The 27,946-nt window shown below is 42.5% G+C and overlaps 1 protein-coding gene across 1 annotated transcript in view; it reads left to right on the forward strand.

The window, feature by feature from the left end:
• The first annotated feature begins 23,805 nt into the window (after window positions 1–23,805).
• Window positions 23,806–27,946, forward strand: part of ankrd50 (ankyrin repeat domain 50) — a 38,661-nt gene continuing 34,520 nt past the window's right edge. Inside the window, exons 1-2 of the mRNA XM_084041341.1 lie at window positions 23,806–24,037; window positions 25,242–26,423. Of these exons, the coding sequence (XP_083897467.1) occupies window positions 25,897–26,423 (527 nt within the window). The 5' untranslated portion in view covers window positions 23,806–24,037; window positions 25,242–25,896. The remainder of the gene's footprint in view (window positions 24,038–25,241; window positions 26,424–27,946) is intronic.

The raw sequence follows: 27,946 nt of genomic DNA on the forward strand, positions 1-27,946 counted from the left end.
TTGCTCTAATTAATTTTGGACAAGACAAGCCTTCACTGTCAGCATTGTGTTTATAGTCAGTACTGTCCTCTTCAGCATGTGGGAGTCTGTTTTCACCAAGTCCTCTGTTTTTACTCAAAAGAGTAATCACTAACCATTTCAGAGCAGCCAGTCTCCTGCATACAAAAAGGAAACAGTCTAGTGTTTCAAATGCTTTCTCGTTTGACGTCTATTGCCAAATTGTTTTACTACATCAGATTCCAAACACTGCCGGAAATGCTATATCTCTGAGCAAAGGAAAAGCTAGAATACTGTTACAGAGTCTCAAACGTATTTTCCATTCAGTCCATCGGGGCAGCTCAAACATGGTTTGCATTTATTCTATCCGGGGCCTTCGGAGTCCATGCAGGCCTCTGAAATAGAATCAGCCTAGCCTGCAATTATACTCTCTAAGGCACTAAAATATGGATCTTGGAGATGGGTGAGACCAATCACAATCTGCATAAATAGACATGAAAGAGTAATGAGTCACACACCACACTCATTTGCCTACCAAGGTTAAGTCTTCGTGTAACTGAATATTCACTCTTTCATGCCCAGATTTACAGGACTACTGTGTCAGCTTGTCTTGTGTTAACTTAAAGTCATTGGCAAAACTGTTTCCTATAACATGGCCAATGATTTGCTACAGTAATATGTCTGCATTGTTCTTTTTCCTTGTACTTTGTAACTTTGTTGAGAAAGGTGCTTTGCAGGTCAGGTTATTAATAATAACTTCAGTTGAACTCTGATAGTGAAAATCAACGGGTCACTTGGTATCCATCACAGAAGAGTAATAATAGTAATTCCCTAGATTGGGATCAATTAACTTTTGCCATGTTGCATATCTGGTTTTTGAGAGAATTAGCGGATGTGGAAATGGTCTGCGTTCGTGCGTGCTTGCAGTGTTTGGGTGTATAAATTACTGGATACAGTTTTGGAGTAGGAGGGTTCCAGACCAGATGGCACTGGTTAAAATTCAGAATATAAACCAGGCTTTCCACACCTACTGTGGAAAGCCTGGTGACGTGAGGTTAGTAATCCCCATGCACTGTTTGCTAAGACATTTCCCCAGACCCCTGCAGTTCAATATGCCATGAAAATCAACAGAATTAAATTCTATGTGAGCAAAGAGAAGAAAGATAGTCTGCTGTTATTATCTCTGAGGCGGTAGAATCACAGCTTCACGACTGTATTTGAGTTGAACTCTTGCTAGGTATACTGTTCTCCCGGAAATTACATTAACCACTTGAACCCCAGTATCCTGTCTCACTCCGCAAAATGTATATTGACTTCTTGGGACGGACACCCCACAAAGTCAAACGGTGGTTCCCTTCCAGTTAAACGGTGCCATCCCGGCACAAACAGCTGATCTACAAGCTCACAGTGCGACACAAGAGATTTGGTGTAGAGGGACAAAATGGAGGGGGCCCAGTAGGCTATAGACCCTAGGCGAACGCTGTCAACAAAGTATAGGGTTTAAGTGGTTACATGTGAGCAAAGGGGGGAAATTGGATGAGGAACACAAGTGTATTGAATTAGAAAACACCTGTAGGTGTATCTTGTGCTTTTTATCTGCTTCATCTGCACTAGTTAACCCCTGTCTCCAGCACAGCTCTCTCTCTCTCTCTCTCTCTCTCTCTCTCTCTCTCTCTCTCTCTCTCTCTCTCTCTCTCTCTCTCTCTCTCTCTCTCTCTCTCTCTCTCTCTCTCAGCGAGAATGGTTCACCTGCCAGCTGGCCTCTTCTGTCCCCGTACTCAATTATGGTTTTAGCCCTTTAGACCGAGACTCCAAAAAACATTTCAACAGAACACATAGCTAGAGCAGGAACTGAACCTGACACCACCAGTCTTTTATGGGGAGCACATAAAGAACTGGTGATGAAGACCAAACTTGTGGTTGAAACGTTGTATTTTTGGGTTTTGCACAGTAAATGTGGTGGAGCAGCAAGCTGTTGTGCAGACTTTTCTTTTCATTTTGAGTATATGAGAATGTCCTTGTCCCCATGGGCATCCTCATGTCCAATTGAAAAGAACTTAACTTTTAGCACCTAAGGAGACTAACCTAGTTTATACTTTATGGTAGGACCGAAAATAGCAGATTTTCTAAAGAAAAATGCACCACCAATCAGTCATTTTTGGTTGAAAGTGGAAAGTGAATGTGTCTAACTGTGAGTGTGAAATAGGGAATGGCTGAAAAACGGTATGCACACTCCATCAGCCCTCCCTGTATGACTGGATAAATATTTTACAGTGAAATGTGTAAGTGGGTGGGGGACGCCATGAATATGAAAATCATCAGTAGCCTAATTAAAATAAAATAAATTAATTCATTATGAATGATACTCTTCACTGCAAACCATTCTGTATAATAGTATGCTATGCATATAGAGTAAGCATAAACACAATGAAAGTTAATAAGCTTGTTTACTCGGTGGGTGTGCAGAACAAACTAGTGGTTGAGTTCCTATTACACGTTTTGTGTGAAGCACAGCCTTCCTGTGTATGAAGTGTGCTATATAGTTGGATTTTACTCGACTCAGCTAATAGATACAGTGACGAGCTTCTCTGCTGTAGCAGGAACCTTAATTGCCAAGTTTAATTTGTTCCCACTCTGTGTTGGGCTGCTGTGAATCTAGCGTACATTCGTGGCCTAGAAACCACATTAGGCCTACACACTACCAGAAGCATCATTTCACATTTTTCAGAGACACAACTAAAATATTTCTCCAGTGCGCAAGTGTGTGTGTGTGTGTGTGTGTGTGCGCGCGCGCGCACGCACGTGCGTGTGCATGTGTGTATTTCCCAAACAGACTGTTTGAAAAACACCTTGCCTGAGCCTCTTCCCGTTGCCCTACTTGGGCTGAGTATCCTTAACCTTAACCACTAGGACGTTGAGGACCAGGCGTGTCACAGCATTCTGAGTCAGTTGAAGAGGGTTGAGTGAGCATGCCGGCAGTCCAGCTTTTAGGTGCTAGGAAGACATCTACAGTGAAATGTCAGCCAGGCTTGCAGTGATATACTCTTCAACCTGTGCTCTTTAACAGCATTAACAATGATAGTTGAGCAGAGATGACGAGTCAAGGGATCTGGTGTAGAGGGAAAAAAGGGTGTACAGACTCCTAGGGTACCTTGATCATGAGGGTACAGGGGGGTGAAAGTAAAACTTTCCATGAAACCTGACCAGTCAGGAAGGAGGAAAACCACCTGAGTGCCGTCCTAATGATAGCAGGGTCAGAAAGGGTGTCCAGGAAAAGCAGATGGTTGACAGGTATCAAATACTGCAGGTAGTCTTGGACGAGGACTGAGGAGTGGGAGGCAGCCTGGGCAGCATGGAGTGCCACTGTGACTGTGAAAAGTGCTGTTTCAGTGGGTCGACTTGAATCCAAATGAATGGCTTGGACCCAAAAGTTTATTCTGTGAGAGATGGAGGGAGAGATGGTTAGAAGCAGGAGTTCGAGAGTTATAGAAAGAGAGGAAAGGAGCTGTACCGGCCAGTTGTTCTCGATGTCTGAGGGGGAAAGTGTAGGTTTCTTGAGGATGAACTCTGGCTGACTTTAAGGCCTGATGGGACGCGGCCTGAGGTCATGGAGGTGTTGATGATGGTGGTAATAATGAATGCGATTAGATCTGGGGACATGGTCTGGATGATCAAGGAGGGGATGGGGTCTAGAGGACAGGTGGTCAGGGCCTCATCTGGAGACAGAGGAGAGAAGGACAGTTAGTGGGAAGATTCTGATATCATCAACATTCTTATCAAAGTATAATGAAAGCTTCAGCAGAGCGGGATGAGCAGAACCAACAGAAGGGGTTTAGGGAGGCAGGAGGAGAAGGTAGAGATGAACTTCCTTGGGTTAGCACAATAAAAAGAGGACTTAGCAGTGGCTAATGAGAGGGAGACACGGTAGATAGGAGTCAATGAAAGTGGGAGAGGTGATCTGATTGTCCAGTTGTGCGGCACTTCCTTTCAGCTGCCCTGATATGTGTTCATTCACTCAGTTCTGAGCGTTTCAGATAACCAAGGAGCTGGCAGACACAGGCGTGCAACGAGAAAGGCCAGCGATGGCCAAAGACAGCTGAAATAGTGAAGAGCATGAGGGTTTACAGAGCATGTCAGAGTGTAAACAGTTACAGAGGACCTGCTCTGTCTCTACACTTCCCTCTACAGCAGTCGTGCAGTCATACTGTCAAGCCGCGTGAAAGCACACTGCCATAGCATGTTGAATGTACTGCATGTCATCAAAGTGATATGTGTAGTCTACTGTCCGAGAAATGTCTTACACCAGTGGGTCTTACCTCCAGACCTGGGGACCCAAAGCGCTGCTCATTCACATCTACCCGTCTAATCAGAGCTGATTCTGGTGATGATTCATTCATGTGCAGATTCTGTTTTATGAATGCATACTCATTTTAGTGAAGGTGAAACATCAAGGGCTGACATTTACAACAGGTACCCAACTCGTAAGAAACTCATTTCAGATTTCAGTCACCATGAGAACACTGCTGCTGCTGCTCATAGCCAAATATACACATGGCATTTGTTGAGCACAGTCCCTGAAGTTGTGCAGGAGTCCTCATGGGCTATTTGTTATATAACCACATTATGTAAATAAATAGCTACAGTTTGGATGATTCATTCATGTGGTGGTGGGCTTCAGTAAACGACAAGGGTTCTACTCTCACACCCATTTATTAGGCTTTGTGTGTTGGGCAATTATTGTAATGAGTCCTTATAGCTGTGGGAGTTTTGTGCCTCAGCTGACAAAACAACTCTCTCTGGCCCCCTCTCTTATGCACTGTAGTGTACATACATATGCCACTAACACAAATTCTAACAAGTAAACAAACACAGAGAGAGCTTTGTGCTACTACAACTAATTTACATTAGCTTAATTAACTTCTTCAGCTCAAATTCAAAATTTAACCCCAAAACGAATCCTGAAATAGCCATTTCACAAGACTTACAAGTATAAAAGTCCTTCTAATGGCCCATAGAGGCTGTGCTGCTTCTTATACCTAAACTAACGGATTGAAGAGGTTTGAGCCGACTCATATTGCCATCCTTAGAGCGCTGTGTTTTCGCTATAGAAGGACTGAAAAGGAAGAACTAGAAATACTGCATCACCGTTGTACTGTATGCTTCCGCCAACCATCCTTGTCTGTCCAGACTCATATTGTTTTCATCTGGTCTAACAGCCTACAGTATAAGATATCTTGTGTGCCCAGGGGGGTTCCCACATGATTTTGGGAGTTCCCCAGATGACAGTGAAGTGTCAATTTAAGGACTTTTAAGTGACCTTTTCAATACCTCAAAAAAGAAAGAAAAGAAAAAAGAAATGCATCAAACTCGCGAGGCGTTTAACATTATAATATGTCAAATGTGATCCGTGCACATTTCACTATGTGTGGCTTGGTGTCTATTTACGTATGTGTTAATGTATAGAGCTATTCCATTCGTTCATGCTTTAATGAAAGCAATTCCCACCAGTGGCAATAAAGAGTATTTACTGTTTGTATTGATACAAGCGTGATAGAGTAGGAAGAAGCCATCTCTGCCTCTTTCTCTGTGCCTCCTTCTCTTCCTCCTCCTCCTCCTCACTCAAACACACAACCACCTAAACATTGGAAAAGCTAGATAAAATTGTGAAGAAAAAAGGGAAGAAAGTGTGCAGTAAAGACAGAGACTGGTGAGAGGTAGGAAAGAGAGATGGGGACAAAAAGACATTAAAGGGCCATACCAATGGTCTGAAAGATTGAGTCTATTGATGGTTATTCACACGCCACTTTCTACTTAATAATGAATAAATAAATAGCCTACAACACACTGAAGTCATTTCATTAGTACAGTGTATTACGTATTAGTTATGTTATCATTATGTGTTTCGACACATTTAAAAAACAAGTGCAGCCAAAAATGTTCCTTGGGAAAAAGATGTATTTACAAATGTACACTTACAGTATAATGCAAACACATTATGTTAAGTCGGCACTCACATCATTATTCAGGTAAGTTAGCCAACATTGAAATGACCCTGGAGCAATTGTAGGCATAACAAAACTAAAAAAGTAAAACTAAAGCCAGCAACAGAAAAGCAGTCTATGTTTACAGTATGTACGCTAAATGGCCAAAGCTGTGAACAGACAATGAATGACATGTATTGACTGAGGGAAGAGAGGAACACATTTGTGGGATAAAGAGAGACAGATAAAGCAGCAGGGCAGCATATAGAGGGAGGAATGTAGGACTGTGTGGGATGAAGAGAGAGAGAGAGAGAGAGAGAGAGAGAGAGAGAGAGAGAGAGAGAGAGAGAGAGAGAGAGAGAGAGAGAGAGAGAGAGAGAGAGAGAGAGAGAGAGAGAGAGAGAGAGAGAGAGAGAGAGAGAGAAAACCAGCAAGGTACCCAGGAAACGATTGCGGCCAGGAAAGAGAGCAGAACCTCTCCTAGCTTTAGCAGAGTAAGGCCTGGGTGAGAACCTAATTACTTGTGTCTGTGGGAGACGGATGCCTTCGTCTCGTCAGCAGAGCAGCCACTGGTCGGCTGGAGATTTAGAGGGTGCTCCTCGACAGCACGCAGCGGCGGCGGCTCGCCGCCGAGCATTCTGGGAAGGATCCTGCACCTGTCACAGGCGCGCTGACAGCTTGTCGTGTTCTTGTTATACAGCCAAGCGTGATCCCCGCCCTCCCTCCTATTAGTAGGCCAATGACACAGTTGACTGGCTGTCTACTTGCGGAGGTGGAGGTGGTGATGGTGGTGGTGGTGGAGAGATGGAGGGAGAAAGGATCTGTGGCGGTGCTCCTACATCACTGCCGTGGGTTTCGTGCTGTCAGCAAACCTTGGCCACATGCTCAGGGTTGCTGTCTCATTGCACAATGTTTTATTTTTATTATTATTGTTTATAAAAAAATATGCAGTATACTAGTCCATACCCGGTGATGTGTGCAGCCAAACTATATGCAAACTTTCCAATGTCTGGCTGCAGAATGAGCACGTGACCTCGTCTGCAACCAGACGCTTCTCCAACTTTTGGGTTATGCGCTCGGTAAACATACAGTAGTTTTGGACAGTGATTTAATCCTGTTGGCGTGTGGTGTGGTGTGTGAAAGCCCGGTTATTTACAACCCGACGTTGAATCGTTGCCACCCACCACCATGAGAAGTTGATGTTTACGCTGTTTCAGCTAAGCTATGTGTGCTAATAACACAACCTGGATTCAAACATTGCATGTGTCAATCTGCGTGCAAGTGCTATGGAATATCTGCAGTGCCTTCTCACTCATGAAACACTGCGTGTAGACCCTAAATGAAAGTCCTCCTCAATTACACACCTTAAATTCCTTATATAGCCTTATAGCCTTAATATCATTGAGATGTTTTTGTTTTTGTCACATTCCTAAGCCAATCATTTGATGACCAGGTCATCGGTCAATAGGAGACTCAAAATGAGACTCTTCCTACCGGAGACTCCGCCGGTCATCAAATTATTGGCATGAATTCAAGGCTTCATGGGGTGTACGCCTTCATCCATTTTCAACCTATCTTCATATAATTGACCCTCACTAATGCTCATTATAATATGGTACTATTTTTGTTTACTTGTCTGTGTCTCAGAGGAGGACTGTGGACAGTTCACAAACCTGCATATCAGTGAAAATGGGTGAAGTCATCCTATTTATAATAGGATAATAATAATATTTATGTGGACACACGTACACATGTCCAGTCCACATGTATAGATGCACGCTCGTTTGTGCTTCCCTCAAACCCGAGCATATCCCTATTCCCGGGGGAACATTCTCCCAAAATAGCCGATCTACAAGCTCGGAACGCGACTTGTAGATCGGCTATTTTTGTTGAGGAGATTTTGTGTAGTGGGAAAGAAGAGCCAACTCAGGTCAAGCTGACTAAGTATAGAGGGTTTAAGTGGTTAACTTCCGTTGGCCTCTCAATGGTCAGTGCAAGATTTCTCAGCTTTCCTTTATCTGCCAATCACTCGATGCACCCACCCCAGATGCACCCACCCCAGATGCTTTGCATTCTCAGACAATCCCACCCCACTGGGTCTTCAAATAGTCTATATGGCAGACTGACTAATGACAGCCCGAGCCCATGGTAAATACATCATCGTAATGAATGTCATGCAAAATATGAGACAGTCATGTGAAATACTCAAACTTCTCCTCCCCCCTGTGCCTCTTCCATGATGTAAAAACATTGTGATAAGATCTTTTTAAAACTATGTGTCTTCTATCCAAAGAGCCTTACAGTAGCGCCATGATGTGGACACCTATCTTTTGTCATAGTGATGGAAGCACCAGCACTCCTGCCAGTGTTTAGTGCATGCTTTAACCATGGAGCTACACTGTGAATGGAACCTTTAATCCCAGCAGTATTAGCATGATACTCCACCCACTGAGATGCTGGCAGTGTTAGTAGTAACCTACTCTAGCCAATAAAGTCGAGATTAAATTATGATGTCCTTTTAACCGTTTTAGATCACATCCCCCGGACATACGTGCACCTATTCAATAATATTGGAAAACAAAAATACAACAAATTTATTTCTTTGTATTGTTAAATCAAAAATCCTGTAAAGGCCTTTGAACCAACCAATTTCAATCAATAATATCATGACATCCACTCATGAATCTCTTCACTGCAAAGTACATGATGACCAATGTTCAAATCAAATTCCTAGCAATGTTATGTGGCTAGTCCATCCTGCCTCTCCTGTTACACTCAGAAATACCTCACAATACAGAAGTTAGATACAAATTTCATATGGGCTTTAAACTACACTTCAGGAGGTCATATATCAAATGTCATTAAGTGCAAAACCGAAGAGACAAAATAAACCAGCTAAAGCTAAACACCACTAAAATGTTGTCTGCTTGTATTATAACACAGTCCTTAGTGCAAGTAATTCTTAGAGTTTATGCATTTTACTGCTTTGGTATCCGTTAATTTTATGGACGAGTTAACAAATTCCAAACCACACAAACATCCGCCTGAACAGAAGAAGTCTCTTACTGCAATGAAGACAAATAGCTACACTATTTTGCAGCGTAATTACAAACGTTCAACTTTGATTTGTGTAATATGCAAAGATTACAGTTGATTAAAGAGAGCTACTGTTGTAACAGCACCGGATCCTTTTCCCTAATGCTCTGGTTTGAATAGTGGTCTTGTGTTTTGGTCTACACACTCTGCTACCAGCATGTATAATTGCAGATTATGCACCATCAGCCTCACTGTAATGATAGCTTTCTTTGCCACTTGAGCCGTAGTCAAACAATACACACTTGTGAGCCAGAGCGTCCCCTTTTACAAACATCTGACTTCGTCACACATATTTCACATGCCTTTGAGATGTGGACGATTGCTGCAGAAACGTTGGCTTCATTTGTATTGTGTCAATATTCAGGACATTGCGATGGGGTGCTTATACATTTCAGTCAACCCTTTGATCTGCTCTCACGTGACATATCGTTACAAAGTACAGACGAGACAATGACAGCAAAGATGTCACACTGGTGGTGAATCATGAATCCTTCAATTTTTCTCTTACTGGCTTTGGATTAATAACAGTTGTTACATCAGCCATCTACATCAGCGAGACAAGCATGGAGCGGCCGTAGCTTAGTGGGTAGAAAGGCCGTCTGGTAATCAGAAGGTCACCGGTGTGCTCCAGTCTCTGTGTCGAAGTGTCCCTGAACAAGACACTTAACACCTAAGTGCTTGGCCCTGAGCACTCTGATGGCCCGTGGACTGTCTGTACCTTCTTCTATCATAGCCTTGGGTCTGTTATGCCCTTTGTGGCTTTGACCTCCTCCTACTTGGCCAATATCCTCTCCCCTCTTCCTGTGGCCTAGATCACACTGGGCAAGACCTGGGCTGTTGGTTGTCTAGGCGGAAGTGGTTGAATTTGGCAGAAGTAGCGCCCAAGGAAATGACGTTGATGCTTCACAAATCTGTTAATATTTTCTGTGAATGAAACAAGTGTTGAGATTGGTCAAAAAGGATAGTTTCCGGGGGTACAACAGAAGTCGTGTCCCTATAGGGCATCGCAGTTCCCGCCTACTTCCTGGTGCCGGAAGTAAATACTCAATGCATTTTTCCCATTGACTTTTCCAAAAATATTTATATCAATTAATTTAAGCCTAGAATCAAGCCATCCAGGATCCTGGTGAATCATGACCATAAAACCTTTTTTTCTGTGATTTTTTTTTTAATTAATTGATATAAATATTTTTGGAAAAGTCAATGGGAAAAATGCATTGAGTAGTGGGCGGAACTGCGATGCCCTATAGACACGCGCTGGTTTAGTGTAGGTTGTGACCAGGCTCTTCTCTTGGCAGATGAGTGAGGTTGGGAATGAGGCTAGGCCTAGATTTGAACAGTTTGATTGCCCTTATAGTGCCATCACATCACCTGTGAGGACCAGCTGAGCCTGGTTGGGTGATGAGCTTCAGAGACTATTCTGTGTGTGTGTTCAGTGCTGGATATTAGTTTGTTATGTCCTTAAGGACTGTTATGTTTTAGTCAGAGAGTTCCAGTGTTTGAGTATCATGGTTGTTTTGTAGTGTTGTGAGTGTGTATTAAATCTTCGTTAACTGTGATCGTGGGTTTATGTTTGAGATCTTGAGTTTTGAGTTCCCACATGTATTTCATTTGTGGGTTCTACAGCTTCCATTCCTGACACAAGAAATGGAAAAAAGAACCTGTGTTCCATAATGTAGTCATTATTTAGTCTCAAGCTCTAATTTATACATTTCATTGGTTCAATATTTATAAAACCCACAGACAGACTTAACCACTTTCAACGTTTTTAAAAGAAATAGGGAAAATAGCAGATCTACAAGCTTACAATGCATCGCAAAATAATTCATAATTGAAAAATACAAAGTTTCTGCCTGACAAGAATGATATGATGGATAATGGAATCATTTAATCTCATTTTACTTGGTGAAATTTCTAGCTTCTCAAACTTAAAAAAAAGAAAAAATACCTCAATTTGCACAGTATTCTCAGTCATCAGGACAGTAGATTTTGAAGGGCAAGAATTCCAATGAGGTGAAGCCCACTGTCAATTTGCACTCTAAGATGCTTCGATTAGCGATGCGTGAGCTTTATCAGCCCCACTTCCATCTGTATTCTCAATTAGTCAGCCTGCCACCATCATCAGCACATCTGACACAAGGTTAACAGGCCATATGCCATGGCCTTCGATACACCGCACGCACGCACGCACGCACAGGTTTGTATTACTATACTTGTGAGGACGTCAACATTTTAGGACAGCGTTGAAAATAGCTGAAAATAGCCAGTGTAAGAATAAAATAGGAAAAACTCTAACACTAACCCGGACCTGAATCTTTTCAGACATTTCACATTTCTCTTGTGGAGACTAAATTCTAATATTTGTGGGGACATTTAGACCTCACAAGTTTAGTAATAGAAGTACACGCACGCACGCACGCACGCACGCACGCACGCACGCACGCACGCACACACGCACGCACGCACGCACACACACACACACACACACACACACACACACACACACACACACACACACACACACAGGCGTGCACACACAAGCCACATACATGCAGTGTCACACACAGGGCTCCATAATACATGAGCAGATGGTATGAAGATCAGGATAGGTTTCACCTCCGCTGCCTGCCAGCGCTGAGTATGACTTCCATGTTCTCACTGTGCTGCTACAGGAAATACCTACTTAGAACCAAATGTGTATAGGCTCCACTTCTCAATGACTTCTGAATCATTATTATGGAACAAATGAGCTGGACTTTCACAGAGAGTATACATACTGTACGTACATGCAACATACATATAGTACATACATACATACATACATACATACACACACACATACATACATACATACATACATACATACATACATACATACATACATACATACATACATACATACATACATACATACATACATACATACATACATACATACATACATACATACATACATACATACATACATACATACATACATCTCGTGACAGACAGACAGACAGACCGATAGATCGTTCATCGTTATTATCCTTAATTCCCCAGCTTGAGGGAGGCTTCTCTATCACGGACAAGACAACCTTTTTACCGAGGCAATCTTTCCTCCTCCAGTTAGTTGTGAGTTGGTTGCTACTGTCGGAAGGACAATAAAAAAGAAAGTGATGGAAGTATCCCAGTAACATTTCTGTATGGCTGAATACAGCATTGTTAGCTAACTGTACACAGAGGGAGGGCATTGTACGTCAGCTAGATGAGTAAATGTCTGTCACATGACGAACCACAATGGTGCCCCACATCTGCTGTGATAGTGACGAATGACACTATCCAACACTGAATGGCCTGCAGTTATGTGGGCTACGCCACTACATAGCGAGATATATCATCGAGATTTTTGCTGTTCTCTCCCTGTGAGGGAGAGAATGCTACTGTCAAACTGCATGCCAAACGCCAATGTTAGTATACATTTGCATTTGGCAAGCCTCCTTCCCCAGAGGGGAAGTGCAGCCGTAGAATATAGGCTTCAGTTCCTAGAACATCAGAGGCAGCCATGTAGTAAACAGTACAATCAAGAATCAAGAGGGGTTTATTTGTCACTCAGTCATACAGATACAAGCAGCGAAATGTTGGTGGGACAAAGAAAATATAATGTACTAAAGAAAATGTATTATTATTATTAATAATAATAATAGTACTGTTTGTAGAGTACAAGAAAAAAGACTAAATAGATCAAATAAAGAACAGGTAAGAATGGCAGCCTTGGCAGGTATGATATAACCTCTTCAAAGCAACGATCAGATCATATAAAACTCAGTTTTGTGTTTTATTTCTTTTTCAGGATTTATTTTCCATTAATAGGCTACCACATGTACCACTTCAACCCATGGGCCATGGCGTCCCAATTTTGGGCATGACATCATTATAAGCAACCATTTTCAAAATTGGCTATTTTTTACCTTATGAAAGTAATCTTAGGGTTTAATTATTGGTTAAAGACCTTCTCTTATAAATTAACATAGGCTCATACAATTTTACATTTTATTCTAAGAGTATAAAAGTGGACTGCCAGCTGGATGGCAATTTAGGTCCATGCGTCTGTCTGTCTGTCTGTCTGTCTGTCTGTCTGTCCAACACTTTGGTCCTGCCAAACAAGATATTTCCAAAACTACCAGCTGACTGCCACATCATTTATTTTGCACCTTCGTGCTCTCAGTAGGAGGAACTGATTTTGGTGACCCCAATGGTCTTTCCTCTAGTGCCACCCGTAGATTTCCGCTAGCACACTAAGAATCACATCGGTGGATTATCGGCCATAAAGCTTGCTGATCATGTTCATGACATGCTCCACGGAGGATGAACCCTAGCGACCCTACCCTTTCCTCTATAGCACCACCCTTAGACCAAACGTTCCACTTGCACACACACACACACACACACACACACACACACACACACACACACACACACACACACACACACACACACACACACACACACACACACACACACACACACACACACACACACACACACACACACACACACACACACACACACACACACACAATAATGGCAGGTTGGTGGTTGGTTGGTTCAAACCATATAGGTCACGTGCAGTATAAAGGGCAGCACAACCTCTAGTTGTGGGGCTTTTATACTGTAAAATAAAGCTTGATTATACTTTCCACATCCATGTGGGTCAGTGGACAGCAGACACGTAAGTAATTCTGTTTATACTACAATTTGGTGTCTGCAGATGCGCACACATTCCACATATGCTCACTACACTACTAGTGTCTGGCAGATACTTTCACTTCTGCCTGCACACGCTTTAATATTTTCCGACAGTAACAACAATTTCTTTCCAAGAATTTAAGTACAAAGGTGTTGTCTGCATAGGGCAGGCTTTTAACAACGAGTTATACAGATGCGGGTAGCAACCTCTTCTCAAATAGAACATCCATGTTTATGTCACTGTAGCCTACTTGTATGTGCACACGAATGTCTACGCAGACACGAGCTAGTAACAAAATGTACATCATATAACACTAGCATACCCTCACAGCAAGTATAATTTGGCCTTTAGTCTTGGCACTGTATACTCTCAGAGTTAAATTAACACTATGGATTCAATCTGAGAGGGAGTCATATTGGAGCTACTGCAAAGGAAAGAAAGGTTTTAGGCCAGTCGTGGTGCATGTAATTCCATAGGTGAGCATCACAATCACTACACCATAGACAGGTCTGCTTTGGCATTATCTAAAATACATTTGCTGTATACCAGCCCCCTTTTCACATTGTCTGAACAAAAGTGGAAGTTAACGCAAATATTCCTGGAATAGACTCATTCCTGCATTCCGGCAAAGCTCACAATTTTCCGGCACCTGGTGCGGCTGCAGGGCCCACTTTAGGCAATAATTGCATATTGGTGGCAGAGGGAGAGGAAGTGGCACCCTGTGAATGGCCACCTTAAGAGAGGTTGACAGAGTAATCTGCTCTAAAACGCAAGGGAAGAGATCCAGGGTGAGATCTCTCTCTTCCTCTCTTCAGAGTAAGAGAGAGAGGAGAGAGGGAGGTGCTGAGATAAAGCGAAGGGAGGGAGAGAGAGAGACAGAGAGAGAGAGAGAGAGAGAGAGAGAGAGAGTGAGATCATTTGAGGCTCGGCTATAGAGATACAATATCAATTGAGGTGAGTAGAGAGAAAGATATGAGGAGAGATTGAGGAGGTGGAAAGAGGAGGACCTGATAGAAAGAGTGGCAGAGACAACGAGGGAGAAAAGAGAGTGTGATAAAGGGAAATTGGGAGAGAGAGACAGTGAGAGGGAAAGGGAGCAGTGTGCGATCGTTAATGTTCATTTACATAATTCCCATTTACTTTGCCTATGTGAACACAGGCTTGGGCTGACTGAAGTGTTTCACAATATGCACCGATAGCTTTACAAGCATGAAATCAAATCAGGTCCCCCAAGTTGAATCTGGGACATCAAGTCACGTTGTGAGCTTGTAGATCGACTATTTTTGGTGACGCTGACCCAAGGAATCAAGGGGAAAAAAAGATTTTTATTCTACGACCAACGTAAAGTTGGCTGTTAAAGTGCCACCATGGGGCCGACTATTGTAATATTTTTTTAAATAATTTTGCATTAAATTATAAACCTTCCCTCCAAGTCTTGTAACTCTAGCCTTAACAGTTTCTGAGAAAAAAATACTTGAATGTTAGTTTTTTTAATTTTCCCATTAAAGTGGATGGGGAAATTTAATGCACTAATAAATCAATATCAATTAAACTATGTAACCAATCTCTTAGCAAAATGCAAGCACACGATTCCCGGTGAAGCCGGTCATTTTGACATATGGCACCAAATTGGGAAAAAAAGCTGTAGGAGGAGTAGCGCGGCAAAATAAAGTTTATCTAGAAAGAAGAATAAAGTAGGAAGAGTATAGTCTGGTTGCCCTGTTAGGGCAACCACACTAATAATCAGGCCTTAGAGAGACAGCATCAGAAGCCATTTTCACAAAGTCAAACTTGAAACTTATTCCATTGTGCCGCTATCTCCCTTCACTTCATCTGCTTTTTATTGCATATTACTTTGGCTAGCCCGTAGATGATGTAGATTTTTACTCTCTCTGTGAGGTAGTTATTAAACCACCAAATTAAGTTCAAGGCTCTGGGAAGGGGGGAAAAATAAGAAAATTTAAGAGCCACTGCTCCGAGTGCGATGACCTCTGAACTCCTCGGCCGGTGCACACTTGAGTGAGTGTGTGTGTGTGACTTTTTGTGACATCGAGGGGTTAGCTAAAGAATGCATAAAACCCACTAATGCTCCTGATAATTGGGCTATTTGTTGCAAGGTCAACCCTACCCCCAAAATTGATCAGTTAAGCTCTATAAACTTTGTTGTATGACGAATAGCAAAAATAGCTAAACTACAAGCTCACAACACATTGCGACGTGTTGTATCATCTTTTGCTATTTCTGTTGGAAATGTTTTGCCTATAACGACATGCCCAAAATAGGTATGCCAGGTTGAAAGTACACTACTATACAACTACAGTAGGTTGATCTGAAAATCACAGACACATTTGTTTGTCATGTGCAGCCGTCTTGTGAAGTTTTAGGGGCTCTAACCTATTACTACCACTATTTTCTGTTTTCTGTTATTGTGGGGAAGGCTTTCGCTGAAAATAGTAGATCGACAAGCTCACAACGAGTTGCGTGACATGTTGTGAGCTTGTCGATCTGCTATTTTCTGCGAAAGCCTTCCCCAAAAATAATGCTGGGATTTAAGTTTATAAGTAGTGAATTAATTGTATTATTGATATAGTTCCCTTCATATGCATGCTTCACAAGCAGCACTAGGACTGATGCAAAGACAAGATAGAGATACATAATGAAAGGAATGAAGAGAGACTGATGTTCAGATTGATAAATCAGTATAGGAGCAAACTGGTATACGGCAGCTTACATGCTTAACTATACAGTATGTAGCAACATTACAATGACTTCAATTACATTTTTTTTGGGGGGGGGGGTCTTTGTTTTTTTTTTGTTACACTATACAACTTTGAGATTTACCTTTAATGAAAAGTGCATGAATAAAATACAAATTCAAAGATTATTATTATTATTATTATTAATCATAAATATAGTAGTAGTAGTAGTAGTAGTAGTAATAGTAGTAGTAGTAGTAGTAGTAGTAGTAGTAGTAGTAGTAGTAATAGTAGTAGTAGTAGTAGTGGTTGTAGTAGAAGTAGTAGAAGTAGTAGTATTTGGACCAGATTTGTGGGACACCATATTGGAATTGACAGAAGCTTTTTGACATTCACTGACATATATGATAAACCAGGCTATATGATCATCAGGCTTTCCGACATCAAACCACATTAAATCTTTTCCAAGGTTCCTTTGTGGAATCAAGTACTACACCCCCTCCAAAGCACAACAAATGACAATAGTGCAACATTGTACTAAATGATTTTATGGCCTGCACAAACACACAATAATTAGCTACCCTTGATTGGTTAGCTATTGATTTTTTTTTTTCAAATTGATTTCAATTGATTACTTTTAAGGCACGGCTTGTTCCCCCTCCTACATCACAGACCTTTTAACCCCATATGAGCAGGAGCAGGCTGAGGTCGTTCCAAAGTCTAGACCGAACAAAAAGGCGATTGTGTGTTTGCCACCAGGACCCCTGGACTTTATAATGATCTACCTCGACTACCTGAGAAGATCAGGTTAGCAAAGTCAATGTTCTCTTTTAAATTACTTCTTAAAACACACTTTTTTATAGACTTTCTTTTACTACCTGATTGATATGTTTTGTGTTCTCTTTTTATGCTCTTTTATTATGTTTCTCACACTACGTTTTTATGCTTGATTATGTTTGTATGCTTATTATGTTTCTCGCACACTTGTTGTATCCTTTTATGCTCTTTTATTACGCTTCTCACACAATTTGTATCATTAATGCTATGTGAAGCGCTTTGTAAAAAGTGCTATAGTCATCATCATCATCATCATCATCATTATTATGGTTATTATTCTTGGTATGAGTGTTGAGCCTTAGTTTCCTTCTCCATCGTGTGTTTTACAGAGTCGTGAATTCATTTTGGTGTTGCTATGACGTCTCCAGGCAGGTATTGCTCACTTCACAGTGGTAGCACAGGGGCTGTGTCTCATTTGGAAGGATGCAGTCCAGTGGTTCTCAAACTATTCAATTTCAGGGACCCCATAACTCTCAGAGTTACAGATCTGTAAGGGTCCATTTGGAATCTCCCCCTCCCCCCAAGGAAGCCTGTGGGTCCCTGGACCCCTCTGTGAGAACCAATGATACAATTTACAATTTAGGTATTTATCAGACTCTTTATCCATAGTGACATACAATAAGCAAGGTAAACACATGCAACGATACAATCTATCGCCTTGTTACCTCGTTAGGAACATTTTGTATTTGGCACCTGTTTTGTCCAAAAGGTTACATGAATTGAGACTGATTCAGCACCGTGCCTCCAGTTTCCATGGTTATCAAGCCACTCGTGCACGGTCTGTTTACTCAGTCACACCAATCAAGTCTCTTGTGCAACAGATGAACTGACTGACTCCAACCGACATATGGTTACAAATGGAGCTATGGATAATGTTTTGGAGCATACATTTCAATGTTTAATTTGATTTAGAAGAATAAGATGAAATTATATAAACAATTAGAATAAACAGATGTAAGAGACGCCTGCCTTGCTGCACAGCCTTACTGGATATTCTACCCAGCCAAGCAACCACTTGATGTTCCCTCGAAATTGTGCCAAATGAAGGAATCTAACTAGCCTAACAGCCCTAACCCATGCTTCCTACTGTAACAAAACACTGCTAAGCAGCTACAGTATATTGTGGTTGAGTGTCAAGATGTCAGGCTTTGGCTGACATTACAAAATGTTCTGCAGTTATGAGAAGAGGGTAGGACTAACTGCCAAAGTTGGGGCCTCCACTCCATGTACACTTCAAGGGGTAGAACCAGGGGTGGATCTAGAGTTCTTGTTTGGGGTGGGGTGGGTCGGAAGGCACAAGGGAAACCAACAGTTAAATAGAGGGAGCCAACCAAAGGCGACAACAAAAATGAAGGCAGCCACAGACCTCTTTCTCCTACCTACACTTTTTTAAAGGTCCAAATGCAAGGCTACAGTATATGAAATAAACACATTCTTAAAGGTACAGTATAAAGGTTTAAACTGTCATCAGCATTACTCATAAGCATTACTCAATCACTCTAACACTGTAATAAACAACCACAATGTAGAAGTGCAGATACATCAAAACAACTGAAATGTGCAATTTCTATGTCGGCCTTATTATGAACTCATCTATCTATATCCCTTGGCTCTCGGATTCTTTCTTGGCACTCCAAGGTCATTGAGTCTTTCATTGTTCATGGTGGTGTCCAAGTGCTATTTTTTAACTGCAGTGGGTTTTTATTGATTTTAGAATTTCTATCATCTGGAAAAAAAAGTCTCATTTGAAGGGAATTGGAATTTAGAAATGGCTACATGTAAGGCTCTTCATGTACCATCTCAGACCTGATGGAGAGGCTTGTATTTCTTACACTGTAGAATAGCGTGGGTTCGAAACTACCAAGCAAGCTGCCTCACTCTCCACTCAGTCTCTCGTTGAATCATACAGATTGCTTGTCAACTGCATGGTTAAGACTCTCCCTAAGGGCATTGCATTATGAAAGACTTGTCCAATCTAAAAAAAAAGAAAATAAATCACAACTCCAGTTCCCATGACCCCTTTCACTTAACCCACTGCACCATGCCCACTCACACTTAAATAGACTGATTCAGTCTACCCTCCTTTGACTGAGCGTGCCCCCGGTCTCTAAAATGTTTTAATTTGAGCGCTTCAATTTGGTGTATGTTTGAATGCAACTGGTTATTTGCCATTGTGAGCATTCATAATCAGTTGCTTATTTCAGTGTACATATTTCAGTGTTCTAACCTTTTTATACATTGTCTTTCTAATGTTAGTGTATGTGTTATTCAATACTTTATGTTTGATCCTTTGTAGGTTGGTACAGTAAGAAATATGTTTTTGAAATATGGTAATACTTAGTATAGTATAGTATAGTATAGCCTATATCTTATAAATAGCCTATACCTTTTTGAAAATGTGCATTTGACAGAACCTATAAATATGGTCTGTAATGATACACTTGGCTTAAAGGTGGTGTAAGTGATATTGCTGTTAGTTATTTATTAATTAATTAATTAATAATAAAATCTGAATTATTGTTGAATAATTTATTATTTGATCAAATGGTCTCAACTGTTTTTAAGAACTATTCAGTACAATGAAGGATGCACGCTATAACACACTACTTTGAATGCACTCTAACTTGACCCATTATGACTTCGTCATGCATACATACATGATACAAAATATACAAAATGTTATCTTAAGTCATTATTTGCCTGCCTAGAAATTTCCAAAATGTATACTAATAATACAACCAATACAATACTAACCAGCTATGAGTGTTTGTACGTGCCAAGGATCATATCATTTCACTTATCAGTTGCAACAGAAACTGATCGAGTTCCAAAACTATTTCTGCATAATGCTTTGAATGGACTGCTGATTGTTTTACTATGCTTGTGAGGACATCTACATTTTAGGACAGAGATTGTATGAATGCAATTTCTTATTTTTAACCTTTACCCTGAAGCTTACAGCATGTCACACACAACACACGCACGCACGCACGCACGCACGCACGCACACACACACACACACACACACACACACACACACACACACACACACACACACACACACACACCTCAACACATTTTGCAACAACAACAAAAATATCTCTCGGAGTGTCAGCGATAACCCAACCTGGGATTGCAAATTATCATTCACAGGCTTATGAGCTATGGGCTCCATGATTGCCAATTATGTTTTACGCAGCCACTATTCAGAGAGCAAATTGAAGAGATATTGCATCAGTTAGCTACTGCTGTCAGTGTGTCCACATTGTTCATTATTGCCACATTATCATTCTGCTTGTAACAAACTGAGTTGCTAGAAATTCCTATATCCCTATACTGGCTGTATGTGTGCTGCATACCTTCAACATGGAGTGCCAGAGGAACCTTAAAACACTGGTTCTCAACCTGTGGGTCGGGGACCACTGGTGGGACGCTAGGATATTGCAACGGGTTCCCCAAATTGAAAAATAATTGTGAAATGGGACAAAATGGGAAATGGACTGCATAATGAGTACTTTCACTTTGGCTACATCACCTCGGCTCAATTGTACTTGGAGTTTAAATAAAGTTTATGATGATGATGACTTATTAGGTATATCAAGTATATTGATGGCAATATTATGCTTTTACTCAAGTACATTTGACTTTTAACAGAGTATTTCTACAATGTGGTATTACTACTTTTACATGAGCAACAAATCTGAGAACGTTTTCCACTACTGCTGGAATATCAGTCAACGTTTCACGGAGAAAGGATAACAAACACAGAAGACAGGGACCAATCCCACCAAATTCTCATAAACAAACACAAATCCCTTCTTGAAAAAAAGTGATTGAACATTGCCTCATTGTGCATTTAATGCCAAATGGAGACAGAGGATATTTATGAATATTAACCAAAGTGGAGCATAATTATTGCTGCTCTCAGTGCATCCCCTGAAGCCTGTGACTTGAAATAGTTGGTGATTAGTCTGTACAAAGAAAAAGAAAATTGCCACACTTTTCCGAACTTGGCGTATGTGGTTTGGAATGGCCCGAATGGGTATTCTCATTGGTGTTAAAAGCAGAATAAACAGCCACATGTGGCTTCGCCTGTGAGACGTATTCATATCTAAATAAATGAGAGTGTAACGTGGCTCCTGCTGACACTGGAATGGCAAACAGATTGAAGGGGACTGTGCAGCACCCTGAGAACCAGGGCCATTTTAAAAATGGTTTGTTTGTATAATGAGGGTTGATACGTGTGCCTGACTCTATACTCTGAGCACAATGAGTGTGCTTTTGTATTTTCTGAGTGAGAGCAAGTGAGAGGGAGAGAGAGATAGAGAAAGAGTGAGTGAGAAGAGAGAGAGAGAGAGAGAGAGAGAGAGAGAGAGAGAGAGAGAGAGAGAGAGAGAGAGAGAGAGAGAGAGAGAGAGAGAGAGAGTGAGTGAAACCCTGGAAAGATGTCCCCTCAGCCAGTTAGCTCTGGGACTCCAGACGGAAAACAAACAGGACTACACCAAATTATAAGAAAACAAAAAGAAAGCTATCTTACACACTGGAAAAGATCTACCCAAAACCACAGCAAAATGGAATGCTATTTAGCTCTAAACAGAGAATATGCAGTAGCAGAATTATACTTGAGCACTGTAACTGATCCGAAACTATAGGAAAACATTGACTATATACAGACTCGGTGAACACAGTCTTGCGATCGAGAAAGGCCACCATATCCAGACCTGGCTCCCAAGTGAAGACAGACTGTGCCCGCACGCACTGCACACAAAACGAGGTAGAAACTGAGCTACACTTCCTAACCACTTGCCCACTGTACCAAGACATCAGAGACACATACTTCCCATGCATTACAACCACCCAAGGAGAGTTTGAAAACATGACTAATGACAAAGAAATCCCATATCGCTTGGGTGAAGTACAACAACGTGCAAACACAGCAGCAAGATGTGTGAGCTGTTGTGACAGGAGAAAGATGTCTAATGGAATACAACCACCTTAAAGACTACAAATCATTGTGTGCATCCCTGCACTGTTTACACACCAAATGACCTCGTCGGTACATACAAATACTGTTCATATAAACAGAGCAACTAACTTTAATTCAATTACATTTGAATGCAAGTGAATGCAAAACATCGAAATACTGCTGTCAACTTTCCAAAGTTTCTATAAGCTAACCTCTCCTATATGGATGTTTAACTATTTCTGAGAGAAAATGCACAATTTTATAGTTTAAGATAGTCTTCCCTCAAAGTTGCAATGTAACACAGCTCTGTTAACACTTTTATTAATGTGTGTGTGTGTGTGTGTGTGTGTGTGTGTGTGTGTGTGTGTGTGTGTGTGTGTGTGTGTGTGTGTGTGTGTGTGTGTGTGTGTGTGTGTGTGTGTGTGTGTGTGCATGCATGTGTGCGTGTGTGCGCGTGTGCCTGTGTGCATGCGTGTGCGTGTGTGTGAGTGTTTGTCAATGGACTTCACAAAGATGCTAAAGTTAATATTATTTTGTTTACCTATTCAGTGTAGGCTAATCTAAACCTTGGATCAATGAAAGTTAATGGTGTTATTACTATCACAATTAATTATATATAATTCATACTGAGGAGATCCAGGGGGGTTGGGTGCTGTGGGTGCTGAAAAAGCTGAAAAACTGTCGGGGGGAGCACCACACCAGGTCGAAGCCCTGGGCACCAAAATGTTTTAATCCGGCCCTGCCCTGAGCAAGAACAGGTTAATGGGATATGGCCTCAATACCCACGCTGGATGGAATAGAACTCCAAGTCCCATAAGACATAGCGTGGACGCTGCGTGGATTCCCTGCATGAAAGGGACAGCATTATTTTAGAACGGTGATCTTTCTAGACTACTACATCCCATATGCCGGAGGGACAGTCACGCTATGAGTGCCTATGTGTGAGTGTGACGGTTTGTCAGGCAACCACTGGCGAAAAAACAGCAGTTATAAATACACTCCGTGGACAGCAACTACACTGACAGAGACACCTCAGTTTGATAGAATAGTATTTTTTTTCTATCTGTGACACTTTGAAAGCGGTTGCCCGACAACCAACTAGCCAATCACCGCGGTGATGGACTGTCCCTCGAGCTATGGGGTCTGTACCAGTGTTGCCATGTCCACTTATTATAAGCGACTTTGGGCTTACTTTTATGTGAAGTTGCTTGTAAATATTGGTAGTTGCGGGTTGCGTTTTCTGGGCTTATTTTAAAGTGTCGTTGCTTATTTGGGCTTGCTTCACAAATTTAAATTATCTTTAACCAGTGGTTCTCAAATATTTTCACGTCATCATGGGACATGAACCCCCAAATTAATATGTATTTGTCCCTGATACCCATCTGAAAATGTTTTGTGTTTGTGTTTTGGCTGGCTGATTTTTTCTCTCACAAAATCTGGCAACACTGGTCTGTACTCTACCTTTTTTGACTGTTTGGAGGCGGAGAGACGGGTTCAGTTTGGATCTGTAGTGTGTCGGATGGCAGGAGGAGCCGGGGGAACGAAACAAGAGAATTACAAAGAGAAGAGAAGAAGGCTTGTTGTGGATGCTGCCTAAATGTAGAGATTTCGGCTTATGGATATAATGATCGCATGGTTTGTTTCATACAAAGGTTTTCTTTTTCTTTTCCAACTGTTTGAGCCACGGATGCAGCGACTCAGCAGCGAGCACAACCGGGAATAATCGTTAAGAGAGGTGAGGGGGGGAAATAAAGCCGTGGGAGCTGGTGGAGAGACATTTGAAACTGTATGGAAAAATAAGAGAGAAACACTGCCGCGATTGAAGTTTATGGAATAGTGTCATCACGAGCTGCAACAGCATGAACGACCTCATCCAGTGTATATATAGGTTGCTTTTTGGTTTTCGGCGTTGCTATTAACGGATTGTCTCGCGTCTAAACACCCGAAGGTGTGAATTCTCTCCCGTCTGAAATGGGTGAGGGTTTGTTGGGGGGCTATTGTACAAAAGACCCGTCCGTACTGCTATGCACCCCTGGTCGCCGTGTTTATTTATCTCTCGCTTTAACGTTAACAACAGGTCCTTAACAAACACCCATAGGGCTTTTAGTGTCAATGTCTTGTATTTTCATTTTGGGATCATTCGTGTCGAAAGCAGAGATTTGAGCCTGTGTGGCTACAGTGTCGGGTCGGTAGGTGGGCAGCGCTCATATAGGAAGGTGAAACATAATAAATAATGTTACAATACAATGTATTCAACGTGGTGGCAGCAGCCAGGGTTCATTTGTTTTTTTTTGGCACAAAGACGACTCGTGGAGGCATATTGCCTGCATTTTGCTCAATTCTGCTTTAGTACAGACACACATGATCACGTAGGCGAAGGACTGGAGAAGAGGGTCCTTTCATTTAAAGACTGGAGAAGAGGGGGTCCTCTCATTTAAAGACTGGAGAAGAGGGGGTCCTCTCATTTAAAGACTGGGAAGAGAGGGTCCTCTCCTCTCATTTAAAGACTTCGAGAAGAGGTCCTCATCTCCAGTCTGTTCAGGACTTAGGACGGATGTGTAGACTGTTTGCAATTTAAAGCCACATAGGAGGGGGGGAGTGGGCAGACTTACTAGAGAAACTGGAAGAGCATCTACTAACTAAAGCCTCATTTATATTTAGTTGCGTGCCGGTGTCGTGCTCAGTAAATAGCAGATCTACAAGCACACGTGAAGTGTGTTGAGCTTGTATATCTGCTATTTACAGCAGGCAACACCAGCATGCAACTAAGTATAAATGAGGCTTAAGACTTTGGTTGCACGATATAAACTGCTGTATTCCAGTGAAATTAACACTACTAGTTGGCGAATAATGGGTGCATTATTATAGACGACTGTGTTGCATCAGATTTCTTTTTGTTATCCTAATCTGACCTTTTTATGTTTCTCTCTATTTTCCAGGGAGAGAGAGACAGGCTGGCGGTGTTATTGGAGACACTGACGGTGCTGCAGACTCTTCCGTGGTGTTAATGTAATGGAAATGGGCTCCAATCGCCCCATTTAGCATCGGAGATGCATCCACGGAAACATATCAGCAGCAAGTCGCAAGGCTAATTGTATCAAGCGGTGGTTTAAAGTTTTGCAGCGGATGCACTCAGAGAGAGCCGGGGTGCCCTGCCATGCCCAACGCCATGCTAAACACACACACTCATAATAACAAGGAGCAGTCGGTTCAGCCAATGAGAGAGCTGTGGAAAAAGTTGGTGGAAAATTTATGGTTTAAGCCTCAATTTTGATTTCTTTCTTTTTTTATTATTTTGACCTAGATATTCTGCAAGCACTGTGGCTCAGCTGCTTTTGCTTTTCCTTGTAGGAATCTTTGTCTCACTGTCTCTTGGTGCAAGCCTTACGTTGCACTGAGGCATCTTAACATCAAAACGAAACAAGGACAGCTAAACTGACCTTTCGCTTGTTTTTGAGAGGCGCGCTTGGAAGCCCCGGAAAAATGGATGTTCGACTTCACAGCCGGCGTTTTGTTGGACTTGCAAACGTCAGGGGCAGATTGAGGGGTGCCCTATGAGGAGGAATAGCTGGGACAGCAGCAACAAAGATCAAAATGGCCCAAACCAGTTTGCTGCAGGGGAAGCGCTTTTACTGCAGGGAGTGGGTCTTCCACAAGATCCAGCATTGCCTTCAGGAGAAGACCAATGGCCTGAGTGGGGTTGCCGGCAACACTCCCAGCAAGCAGCCCCCCTGCGTCCCCAGTGGCGGATCCAACCCTTCGGGCCCCACCTCGACCTCCGCCAAGGCGGGTACAGGTGCAGCCACAGCCTGGGGGGTGTTGCTGGTGGGGGGGCCTGGTAGTGGTAAAACGGCCCTGTCCACGGAGTTGCTGTGGCCCAACCAGAGTGCCCATGCCCAGGCTGCCCACCGGGGCCTTCACCAGCAGGGCCTGGCCTACCATTTCTGCCGGGCAGAGGACTCGGACACGCTGTGCGTGGGGGGCTTCATCCGGGGCTTGGTGGCACAGATCTGTCGTGGAGGGCTAGTGCCAGGGTACGAGGAGAAGGTTCGCGATCCCGCTGTGCAGTGTTCCCTGCAGCCTGGAGAGTGTGAGAGAAACCCCACAGAGGCTTTCAAGAGGTACGTGTAGGCAAAACATGCCTTCCTGTAGCCATATTTGCATTACCTAGCACTTCTTTGGCATACAGCGCCTGAACATTCTTGAGGAACAGGAAAGCTTGTTTATGCCTTCTGTGGCTTTGACTGATGATAATCCTTAACCACATGAACACTAGTGTCCCCATTCTGGGGGTGAACATTCAGTGAAAACAGCAGATCTACTAGCTCACAATGCGTCACGACACAACACGTTGTGAGCTTGTAGAACAGCTATTTTTGGCCTTCGAAATTTGATGTAGATGGAAAAAGGAGGGGGCCTAGGATGTTAACCAATATCTGTTGTCTGGGTCACTGTGTTAGGCAGGAGTCGTAACCCTTGCCATTGGTTTGCTGCTAATGTTGGTGATGTAGGGAATTTAAAGTGTGCCTGAATGTAAATGCAACCACTCCCCCTCCTCCTCCCTGTCTTTCCTCTCCACCTCCTGACCCTCATGTACCCCTCCCCCTCTTTTTACTACACACACACACACACTAGCATTTGGCCCCACCTCGGCAGCAGCAGCCTCAATGCTCATTTGAAGTCATGTTTTTGTTGGTTTTGCCCCCATGGTGTGGCATGCTGTGTGTGTGTGTGTGTGTGTGTGTGTGTGGTGTTTTGTTTCTGCCTGGAGCCGGCTTGACAGAAAAAAATCAGATATTTTTAAGTTGCACCCAAGCTCAGGTGGCCCACGGCCCACAGGGAAGTGCGCTGGACTCTGACTGCCTGCCTGACAGACTGCATGCCTGGAGTGACTGCACACTAGAAAGATGGAGTGGGACATGTGAAACTGAAGTACAGTACAGAATGGTGACGGCCTTACAGGGTCCTGTCCGGGCATGTAACACGATCAAGACGGACTGTTATTGTAAGCAGAGGCTTTTAAAAGGAGCTGCCTTTTAAACCGTGCACGTGTGTTGTGTGGGGTGGGTGGGTTTGAGGGGGTGGGGGGGCACAACTTGTCGACACAGAATAGGTCGGGCAGTCTCTGCAGCACCGGCTGGAATGCAGAGCTGAACATACACACATGCTCTTGTCTGGCCATCTGGTGACGCTTACCGCTAACTCAACATCACACACGGCAGGGGGAAAATAGGTCAAACGTTCAGCAAGGTAAATCATTTTTTAAATGGTCAACAAAGTCATTGATTCAACCCACACTTTTTTTTCACACTTATTCCCAAGGAAGCTCAAAGTTCACTGAGCACCTTTCTGCTCATCCGCTCGTAGTAATCATGATATTAATTATAATTTGGCCTTGAAACGGTGCTCAACTTCGGTTTGACCTAAGCAGATAGGAGGCTGGTTATCGAAGAGATTTGAGCGGAGATTGAATCCAGCCGGTGTAAGGCAGAGTTTTAGTCCAGCTCTGCACCATATCAGTTGCATGTTTAGAGAGGCCTCTCGCAGACGGACCCAGTTCCTAAATCTGGCCTGTGAAACAAATATTCCCTTCTTGCTGAAGGGCCCTGTCTTGTGCAAAACAGACAGACGAAAGACACACAGG

This window comes from Gymnoscopelus microlampas (assembly GCF_963454915.1).
Source record: "Gymnoscopelus microlampas genome assembly, chromosome: 18".
In the NCBI taxonomy this organism is placed as follows: domain Eukaryota; kingdom Metazoa; phylum Chordata; class Actinopteri; order Myctophiformes; family Myctophidae; genus Gymnoscopelus; species Gymnoscopelus microlampas.